Below are 11,518 nucleotides of genomic sequence, written 5' to 3' on the forward strand. Positions count from 1 at the left end.
TATAAAACCGGGTTCTGTGACTTGGAAGTTAAGCATCTAGGGCCAAATTTCCTTAAGATAGCCCCTTCCCTTTTGTAGTATTGATGAGTTAGTATCTCTCAGGAAAAAGATGTCATAAGAAATTTGCTCAAGGGATATGGGCTTGTATAAACTCTTTCCCATTGCATAAATTGCCTTATGATATTAATATTCATTCATTTGTTCTGGTAGCAGTCTTGGTGGACCCCTGCGATAGCAGTGAAGCATTTGCTACTTGAAACAGTGACTTCCAAGCTTTGCTGAGGGCCACTGCATATACATTTGACAACATTAAGAGGGGAAGAGGGACAGAGATGATCAGTTGTTTGCCTTAAGGAGGCGTGTAGTCTAGGAGGGGAGCTGTGACTTATGAAGGGGTCAAGAGTGGAGTAATATGGTTCAAAGAGTCCCTAGGGCTGTAAGAAATTGGTAAGCCAATTGCGTACCAGTTCCACAGAGGAACTGGGGTTACAGGCATCTGTCTGGATCCTGAAAACCCAAAGGTCAAGCCCTTACAGGCTTCTAATATGCCTATAGGCTGCAGAAATGGCAGAGCTGACATCACGGATCTCTCAGTTGGAAATGGCCCGAAAGAAGAAGGAGAGTGAGGCTGTGGAGTGGCAGCAAAAGGTAAGATACGGAATCCAGAGCGAAACATTGTGGGAAAGAGTATGCTGTGTATATTCCAGTCCTTGCCTTTCTTAGATTTAGACTCCCCACCTTTTAGACAAACACCCTTTTCACAGTCCTTATGGGAAAAGGTATTCGAAGCTTTCTCAAATACTTTAGAATTCCCCAATACCCATGGGAAGTTGATACTATCACTCTCATTTTCAATTAAAAAAACCTTTCAGAATCAAACCAATAAAGTCATCTGTCCTAATTGGTCTCTTACTAGACTTGTCTTGCTAGGTATGATTAGGTTAGCAGAAGTTACCCAATCTGACTGCCAGTCCTTCTTTTTCTGTCACTGGCCAGGCCCAAATGGTACAGGAGGACTTGGAGAAGACCCGTGCTGAGCTGAAGACGGCCATGAGTACCCCTCACGTCGCCGAGCCTGCTGAGAATGAGCAGGATGAGCAGGATGAGAATGGGGCAGAGGCCAGTGCTGAGCTGCGGGCTGATGCTATGGCCAAGGACCGCAGTGAAGAGGAGCGTACCACTGAGGCAGAGAAGAATGAGCGTGTGCAGAAGCATCTTAAGGTATCCAGACCGTGCCAAAAGGTCAAGGAGACTGTGTGATGACTTAATAGCTCATGACCTTTGCTAGAGCTAGGGTATACATGCTGTAGTGATGCCCGTGCTGAATAGGAGGCTGGGACAGTAGAAACCTAAAGGGAAGACACTATCACTTACTAGTCACATGCTAGAATGCCTCATTTAGCTCTCTCCTACTTCCTACTTCTCTCTGTTCAGAAAACACCTCACTAACAAGATTACTACTTGAATATTTGGAGTATTATTCTGATTGTTCTATTCTCAAGAGATAGCCACCATTAATTCATCCTACACTGTGTGTGTGTGTGTGTGTGTGTGTGTGTGTGTGTGTGTGTGTGTGTGGCACAGGCTCGTGTATGCGCATGCACATGTGGATTATAAGGCTAGGAAAGAGGAGATAAAATAACAAAGGAGAGAAATCTGATCGAAGGCGTGATGAGAAGAAGCCATTGACCCTTGACTCCTCTTGCATCCTCACAGGCCCTTACTTCAGAGCTGGCCAATGCCCGAGACGAGTCCAAGAAGACTGCCAATGACATGATCCATGCTGAGAACATGCGGCTGGGACGAGACAAATACAAGACCCTGCGCCAGATCCGGCAGGGCAATACCAAACAGCGCATTGATGAGTTTGAGTCCATGTAGTGGGCATTCAGCCATTAGGGACCCCTCCTCCTCCTTCCTTGTCCCCACACTCCTCTAGTTTTGCCTAACTAACACTGTGCTGGAGCCACTAACTAGAAAAGCCTTGGAGCCATGCCAAGCATTCAGTATAGCCATGGGACCAAATTTAGCTCTTCAGTCCCCCGACTCAGATCCCTGGGCAAACAAATGGCCCACTGTGGTGCCAATGGAATCTCCTTCTTTTCTGTCACATTCAGCCTAGCTTTCTAGAGTGGGTCCTGTTTCCCTAGTCCAGAGGCTCATTCCTTTTGATTTGGCAAGCACTCCCCACTTACTGTCTTCCTCTGGGACTCAAGTGTAAAACAGGCTGATAGCTTGCTCCTATCCCTTGACTTTTTCTTTCAAGTCTTGTGATTTGCAGAGTTAGAATAGTGTGTGGTTTAGGGACAGAAGTACGGCCTTGGCTCTATCTTTTAGCATGTCAGCTGACCAAGGATTTGGCCTCTTCCTGTCCATCCATCCCTTTTAGAGTCATTTAGGCTTTGTAACGATTGGAGGGTAAAGAGATGTTTAGTCATTCTTATTTCTTCTACCTCCCATGTTGGGCCTATTACAAATTCAGTCCCAATAAGCCTCGTCCCTGTGCTCAGGGACTCAGTTTCTAATCAAGGAGAGATAAAGGGATGACGGAAACAGTGCGTTCAAGAGAGCACACTAACAACCTAGAAAGCCTCTTGCCACTGCGCATCTTTAGAGCCTTTCTTCTATCAAGTTAGGTCTATGGGTAGGGCTACCCCCATGTTAGTCCATGTTCCTGGTTCCATCTCTGAATCTGTTCCTGTCTTCTCCAGTCTCCAGATCTCTTCCAGCTAGGACAGAGAGGACAAGCACCCCCAAACCTAGCCAGTTACATCTAAGGCTCTTGCCACAAAGGGAGACATGGTTATTCCTGGCTTTAGTATTTTCTCTGCCAGGAGTTCTAGACTCCTCTCACCCAGAGCTGATTGGACCACTGTTCCTGCTTCAAAGATATACATTATAACAAGTAAGAGTAGCTCTTGTTTTTCAGTCACCCAATAGTCCTTCCCCAGCTTACCCAGTCCCGAGTGGTGAGTGGGTCCTGCTTCTGACAGATCTCTAACCCAGGTCGCATCACTAACTATGCTGTCCCTTGGAGCTACATCCAGAAAGCCGCTTGGTTTTCTGGCCTTGTCCCTTCACAGCCCCACACCCTTCTCTCCACTTTGGAGCAGCTGCTTCCTCTATTTGTCACATTGTGCTCTTCTAATTTTTTTTTTACCAGTATTATATATTCTAGGGATAGCTAACTCGATATTGATTTCTACTTTTTTTTTTGGCTAATGCACTATTAGAGATGCTAGTCTTGGAATGGGATCATTTTAGCTTCATTATTTTTACTACCCCTACTCCATATCTGGGAAGTATATACTGTATTAGAAAACATTTTGCCAAAACCAACATGTATGAAGACTTCAGTATTAGTGATTTACATGTCACTATAGGTCATACAATCCATTTAAAATGTACTTAATATTTGGTTTTATTGTTCCTGTTTGCCTTTTCCCCAGGGTTGAGTCCCTCCATGCAGTATCCCGAGCCCAAAGCCTCCCTTAGCCCATGCCCCTTACTTAACCTTGGGTAATCTTTTATGCGTTGCTGTGAATTATATTGACACTTGGTGAGCTGCCCTATACTGGCTAAATTCAAACCTGGAATTGTGGGGGCAATCTAGCTGCATTAAGGGCAATAATCCACCCCCACAGAAACTGGGGAGGTTAGAATTTATATTCAGGTTTTTTTGTGTATTTTTGTTTTTTAAATAATTGTTTTGGAGGGGTTTGTGCTCAATCTGTGTTCTATTTCAGTGCCAATAAAATTTAGGAAGACTTCACTGTGACTCAGTCTTTCTTTCTGCATATTTCATTGTAATTTCTAGTCCACAGGCTACCTTTCTATATTTTCGCGCATTTTACCTTGACTTAAGTTCTAGTGGAGGGAGGAATATAATTATCTTTATTTTAATAGGAAGGACTGACTTTAAGCACCACCAAAGCAAGAGCAAGCAGATTTGAAGGCTCACAACCCAGTTGTTTGGTGTGGCTACGGGACGTACATTAACCACGAGATACTCCTAGTCTTCCTTGGCAGTGGTGCATGGCGCTTTGAGGCCAGGTCACCTAGGCTGGCCTTAACTTCAAGATCTTGCTTTTGCCACCTCTGTGCTGACTGACATTCCAGGAATTTGTCAGCAAGTATGGTTTGGCTCCTTATCTCTGGCACACTCCTGGGAGGGTCAGCCCCTGTTCTGCCTCCTTGTCTGGAAGATTTCTGACTCATTTTGCTCCCTACCACCCTTCCTTTACTGCACTGCTAGCGAAAGACAGGGAAACTCCCTTGGGTCTTGTTAGAGAAGGCAGTGGAGGATGTTGACTGAAGTGGGTGGTACTTGGAGTTTATAAAGCATGTAAATTCTGTAGCTTAAAAATGGTTGTCATCGTGTAGATGAAGAAATTGAGATCCAGACAACAATGGTCTAGACTTGTTTGGACCTGACATTCCCGCTTGTTCCCTTCTTGGGATGCAAAGATTTGGAAGGAAAGCTAATTTACTACACCTACATTGTGAATTCTCCCAAGAATCCTTTGTCAGCATGTCTGCTAAATGTAATCCTTCAGAGACCCAGTTTTCAAATATTAGAAAACTTTTAGCTTTTGAGGCAAAGTATCAGTTACGTATGGAGTTTGAGGCCAGCCTGGGCTTATTGACACTGTCTCAAAATATAAATAAACAAAAATCCAGACCCAGGGTCACAGGTTCGTAATCCTAGCTACTCAGAAGACATGGGCCAAAAGATCACACATTCTGCGGGCCGGGGTCCAGAATGAGTTCTAGGTTCTTGACTATTAAGAGCTCTTTTTTTAAAAGAAAGAAGTATTTGAGGAAAGGAATGAATGCAGACAAGGGTATCAACATGTACAAAGTATAGTGATGAATAGAAATGCCGCAAAGAAATCCATTTCTTTGTATGTTTACCACAAAGTACTAATAAGGAAAACTAAAAGGGCAAGAAGGGGGCTAAGATGTATGTAGTTCAGTGGGACAAGACTTTTCTAGCACGCATGAGGCCATAGTTCAACCTCTAGGGCTCAAGAAATGAGCAATAGAAATTGAAACAACTACATGAGTGTGGTTTTGAGATAGATTAGACATGATGCTGTAATATCCAGATCATTCTAGCATGATTATAAGACCCCTTACAAAGATGGAGAGGATGAGCTAAAAGAAGACACCGTGTTGCTGGCTTTGAAGGTGGAGCAGGACACAGGGAATTTCAATGACCTCTACAAACTGTGCCCCCTCCCCGCCAAACTAAGACAATACAATGCATTGAGGGTTTTTGTTTGTTTTGATTCATTTGTTTGTTTGAGACAGCCTTTCAGACTGCACGTCAGATTATCCTGGAACTGACTATAAAGACCAGGCTGGCCTCAAATTTGTGGCGATTCTGTCCTTACCTCCCACATCCAACTACTACAGATGGGAGGAATGTTAGTTATCAGGTTTGCATTTGTGTTAGTCCAAATGACTATTTCACACTGCCTTGTCATTCTAGGAATGACAATATTGCAGAAATAAAGAATAGATTAATGCTTTCCAGTAGTGAAGAATCAAGGTACAAAAGCTGACCATGGGGCTACGGCACTGTAAGAACAGTACTGGAGAAGGTCAGCCTTTGTTGTTATACAATGAGTTTCAGACTTTTTCCTAAACAAGCAAACAGAGAAAAATTAGCTAAATGAATAGAAAAAGGAAATAGGGTAGAAAGTATGCAGAGTAGAGCTCGAATGTTGTGTTCTATATCCTGTCTCAGTGTTACTATCTTGGCAGTGATGCATGATAATGTATAGGATGCCACCCCCAGACAGACCTGAGTGAAGCATTTTTGTAGTGAGTGTCTTCATTGTTTCTTTTTAAAAGATACTTTTTATTATATTTTATGTTTATAAATACCTTGTCTTCATGCATATTTGTGTGCATGCCTGCTGTCCTTAGAGAGCAGAACTGTGTGGCAAATCCCTTGGAATTGAAGTTACAGACAGGCGTGAGCAGCCATGAAGGTGCTGAGGTCTGAACCTGCATCCCACAAGAACAACAAGTATTCTAAACCTGCTGAGCCTTCCTCAGCCGCTCTTTATTATTTCTTACAACTGTGTATGAGTCTTTGATGTGACTTGGTTTAGAGAAATGAGTGGGAAAGTGAATAAGAGAAAAACCCAACTACATTATAAAAACATCACAATGGAAACTTGTTATTTTGTACACTGTAGGTAAACAGTGACCTGCTTGTAAATGCCAAATGCCACGGCAATACTATGTAAAATGATGCTTATCTGGAGACATCTCAAACGAGTTAAGAGAATAAATAATTTCCAGCATATTTATATGCTACATTACTCAGGATATAAGTAAATATACTACTGAAACATACATATAAATGCACTCACAGATATTCTGTTGTATAAACAAGGAAAACATAAAAGAATATATGTAGTATAATTCTTTTTTGATTTAAAAACCAAGCTTTATTTTAAAAGTACAGAACATAAAAATTTTATTAGTGGTAGAATCCTGGTAATCCAGGTAAAACCCTGCAGCAATATTAGAGCATGTGGTTCCTTTGCATTTACCATCAGAAGACAAATCCAGCATGGGTAATAAACACAGAGCAGAAATCCAACTTTCAATACAATCCCAACAATGAATCATTTCATGCAAAAATAGGTCAGGACTCTAAGTCAGCAGGCGCTCTCTTGCTGTGTCTAATTAAAATTTTTGAAGCAGGAAGTGTAGTTAATGCTTGAAGTTTTAATTTCAACAAGAAATTCTGAAAATGCCTCAGCATCCCCAAGTGAAGGAAGGGAGCCAAGCTCATTGTCTACTTCTAAGAGAAACGGAGCTTGTTCCAAGCAGAGAGCAAGCTAGCTGTGCCTAAGAGGAAATGCTGCTATCTGTCCTTAGAAAGTGCCATCTGGAAGATAGGAAAGTGGGAGCCATGATGTCATTCCTCCATCTGTCCTCATGCCCATAAGCATACTTTAATCAACTGTCAATGACTTGATACTCATATTTTTAATGGTAAGTGGGGGTGTAGCAGTAACAGAAAGAAATGTCACTGATAGACTTCTGAAATGGCAGCATGAGATTCCATTGAGTTCTAGAAAGAAATGAGATTCCATGGAGTTCTAGAAAGAAATGACCGCACGTAAACAAAAATGGGGGTGGGGAGAATTCCACATCTGCTCCCCATCAGCAAACAGCCAAAGCACAGGACACCAGAGAGGCCGAGTTAGCTGACATGCCCAAGAATTTAAAAATTCTTGCATCTGGGTGCCTGGCTGGACCAAAAAATTCTCTGAGAAACTTGAAATATACATCACCCGAAGCCCAGGAAATTCATGTGCCTGGGAAAACATTTCAAGAGGGAGCCTGATTTTAATGACCCCTGTTTCTCTAAGACATAGTTTTGTGCAAATCCTTCATTTCCAGTTCAAGCATGCTGTCTTGAATAGGATTAACAGATCTGTCATCGTCATAGCCTGAAGGCACTGCTCAGGCCTGCAGGCTTAAGCCATGTCCGTAACTACTCTGTCCATTCCCAGGAGTCCTTTTACGTGGCGCCGGTTTTGGGAACACTTAGCCATGTGCCTCACAGTGCCCTGCATCCTTGGCCACCAAATACAGCAGGCCACCCACTAGCCCTCAGCCCTCACTATTGTTTCACCAGGAATGAAAGAATCGGAATGCTGGCAACCCCACTGCCTGCTAACCAGAGAGAAAGTGACTCCCCAGTAGCTGCCATTCAGTTAGAATTCTATTTCTATGGTGTTCTAGAGCAGGTGTGGTTCTGTGGAGCTAGATTGGAGAAGCTGACTGGAAAGAAGCATTAGGGAACGAAACATCAGGATGTTGAATGCAAAGAATCTCTTTAAAGAAGGGGTCTTTTGCCATGGTGGATTCTTCAACTCAGGCAGGAAGAAGGGTCTAGAATTTCTGTTGCCCGTGACTAGGAAGATAAAGGAGTTATACTATATTATCCTTGTGATATCTCTCTAGAAGAGTGTCACTTCAGGGGCCTGGTTCCTGAATTTGAACCTTCCTGTCTAATCCCTTAATCCCCTGCAAGTGATATAAATTCTTGCTGTACTGGGCTTTGTATCTACAACGAAATAATATCTGTATGCTTCAGAGGTTTGTGGATTATTAAATTGTTACATGTAAGGGCAGGAAGATGTCTTTCACTGAAAAAGTTGGAAAATACTATCTTATTTCTCAAAGTATATTGTAATCATTTGGTGCACTTACAATAGATTGCTGGGTGTGGAATATCCCATAGTAAGTGTAGTGCACATCCCAGAAAACTCAGGAGGCTGAGGCAGAAAGGTTATAGGTTCAAGGTATACTTGGATATAAAGCAAGACACTGTTGGAAAGTCACTGTTCTGGAGTCTAGAGGAGAAAAACTTGCATGGGTGGAGATCTAGAGAGAAGGGACTCATCTATGTTCACAAAGCTGCCAGCCAGAGATCCACTTAGAACTTGTTTCATGACTATTCTCCGGGTCTTAAAGGTCAGAACTTCCCTGTTCTTACAATGTTGCCTTAAATTTGGAATTAGTGCTGCTTTACCAAACTTAATTATAATGTATGTTATTATACCACACCTACTATCTTCTTTACTATAGAGATGGTTGTGTTGAAATCAGGAAGGAGCACTTGCCTGCACTGGAGGTGGTGGTAATGAACAGTCCCTGTCGTTCTTATGATGGCCATCTCATGATTCCGGGTAACTTTTCACATACTTATTGCAGTCTGCCTACCAAAATAAATGCCAGGTGTGGTTGTGCATACCTTGTATACCAGCACTAGAGATGCACAGGCGAGCGCATCTGGATGAGTTCCATGCCAGCCAGGGTGACAAACAGCAGAAAAGAATCACATACTGCTTTTGGTAATGTAAAATGCTGTCACCACTTTAGAAAACAGTTTTACTGTTCCTTTAAAACAATATAGAGGATAAAAATGTATCATAGCGGTAAAAAAAACTTCACTAGCATGCGTGAGACCCTTGATTTTATCCCTGAAACCTCAAAAATTATTGTTACCATATGTCCTTGCAGTTCCATAGCTCTATCCCCAAGAAAAGTGTATATATATATATATATATATAAAATAAAAATTAATAAAACTTACATGCAAGAAGGTTTGTCTATCATGTACAAAGATCTAGGTTCAATTTCCAGAACCACAAAAACTTACACATAAATATTAATAGTCATATTATAACCAAAGTTGGAAAAATTCAAAATCTTTCTCAACTTGGATAAGTATAAGAAATCTGATGGAGGTATTTTCTTAACTGAGGTTCCTCTCTCCAGGTACCTCTTGCTTGTGTTGCATTGATGAGAACATAGCAGAAAACCATTTTACTCCATTCAGTTATTACCAAGAAAACTGACAACAAATGCTGGCAAGAATGGTGAGAGGAAAAGTAATCCCCTAGTCATTGCTTGTGGGAGGATAAACTAGAATATCCAACAATGGAAGTCCGTGTGGAAGTTTTCCTCAAAGAATTAAAAATAGAACTACCATATGTCCCATTATACAAACCCCCAGGGAGTCTGTCCAAAGAACTGTATATGCTACTACAGGGAAACTATCACGTCCATATATACAATGGGTTTGTATTCAACTCTAAGGAAAACTGAAAGCTTGAAACTTGCAGAAAAATAGTGCATCAGGGAAAAGTACTCAGACAAGAAAAAAAATCTCCTGCAATGTTCTTTCTCGTAACAAAAAAGACTGTGTGTGTGTGTGTGTAATATTTCTGTAAATTCTAGTAAAGCCTATAAAACTAGAAAGGGAGACCAAATGAGAACAAAAAGATGTGCATGAATGATGGTGAGATGGGTATCACAGGCACCATGAAAGCTGAATGGAGAATGGGGACAGGATAATATAAGGGGGAGGTGAGATGGAGACCGTGAAGGATAAGAAGGATCAACTAGAAACAAATTTGGTGTTTGGAAATTCTATAATGAAGCCTAATATTTTATAGTAATCAAAAAGTAAAAATAAATGTAACATGCATAATGCTGAAAGAATGTCACCCTAGACAGCAACTTGATCCCATACATGGAAACAAAAAATACTCACACAAATACGTATTCTTCTGCTCTCTTGTTTCTAGTTTTTACTTATATGAAAAAAACAAAAATAGTGAGGGACAAGAGAGAGAGAGAGAGAGAGAAAGAGAGAGAGAGAGAGACAGAGAGACAGAGAGAGAGACAGAGACAGAGAGAGAGAGAGACAGAGACAGAGAGAAGGAAAGAGAGAGATTGTTGGTTTCTGTTGGCAGAAACCAGAAGAAGGCATTGGACTCTGTGGAGCTGGAGTTACAAGTTGTGACATGCCTGCAGTGGAGACTTGAAACTGAACTTAGATCTTCAGGAAGGGGAGCAAGTGCTCTTAACTACTGAGCCTTCTTTCCAGCCCCTTTTAATTGATTTAGGCAAGAATTAGGCAAAGAAACATGTATATTATTATAGTGTGGATCCTATAAGATACATTAATAGAAATGTAATATATTTGGCATTATTAGACAAAATGAGATGGGTATTGAGGTATTTGATCCACTTGGAGCTAATTTTGAAAAAATTATTTACTTTTATTTTATGTATATTGGTGTTTTGCCTGCATGTATGTCTTATGAGGGTGCTAGATCCCCTGATAGAGGAGTTACAATAGTTGTGAGTTGACATTTGAGTGCTGGAAATTAAACATGGGCCCTCTGGAAGAGCAGTCAGTACTCTTTTTTCAAATTTTAATGATTTTTATTGAGCTCTATATTTTTCTCTGCTCCCCTCCCTGCCTCTCCCCTCCCCTTCAACCCTTTTCCAAGGTCCCTATGCTCCTAATTTACCCAGATGATCTTGTCTTTTTCTACTTCCCATGTAGATTAGATTCATGTATGTCTCTCTTAGGGTCTTCATTGTTGTCTAGGCTTTCTGGGATCATGATTTATAGTCTGGTTTTCTTTGCTTTATGTTTAAAAACCACTTATGAGTGAGTACATGTGATAATTGTGTTTCTAGGTCTGGGTTACCTCACTCAAAATGATGTTTTCTAGCTCCATCCATTTGCCTGCAAAATTCAACATGTCATTATTTTTTTCTGCTGTGTAGTACTCTATTGTGTAAATGTACCACATTTTCCTTATCCATTCTTCGATCGAGGGACATTTGGGATGTTTCTAGCCTCTGGCTATGACAAACAATGCTGCTATGAACATAGTTGAGCACATGTCTTTGTGGTACAATTGAGCATCCTTTGGATATACCCAGAACCTTTTACTGGGCCCTGAGGAAGGTTGTTTCCTAATTTTCTGAGAAATCGCCATACTGACAACCAAAGGGGCTGTACCAGTTTGCACTCCCACCAACAATGCAGGAGTGTTCCCTTTACCCTACAACCTCTCCAGCATAAGATGTCATTAGTGTTTTTGATCTTGGCCATTCTTACAGGTGTAAGATGGAATTTCAGAGTTGTTTTGATTTGCATTTCTCTGATGTCAGTCAGTAC

The 11,518-nt window shown here is 41.4% G+C and overlaps 1 protein-coding gene across 1 annotated transcript in view; it reads left to right on the plus strand.

The window, feature by feature from the left end:
* Msn (moesin) overlaps positions 1 to 3,772 on the plus strand; it is a 69,814-nt gene extending 66,042 nt beyond the window's left edge. The window contains exons 11-13 of the mRNA XM_038316166.1: positions 556 to 648; positions 997 to 1,221; positions 1,717 to 3,772. Of these exons, the coding sequence (XP_038172094.1) occupies positions 556 to 648; positions 997 to 1,221; positions 1,717 to 1,881 (483 nt within the window). The 3' untranslated portion in view covers positions 1,882 to 3,772. The remainder of the gene's footprint in view (positions 1 to 555; positions 649 to 996; positions 1,222 to 1,716) is intronic.
* Positions 3,773 to 11,518: the final 7,746 nt, after the last annotated feature.

This window comes from Arvicola amphibius, chromosome X (assembly GCF_903992535.2).
Source record: "Arvicola amphibius chromosome X, mArvAmp1.2, whole genome shotgun sequence".
Taxonomy (NCBI): Eukaryota; Metazoa; Chordata; class Mammalia; order Rodentia; family Cricetidae; genus Arvicola; species Arvicola amphibius.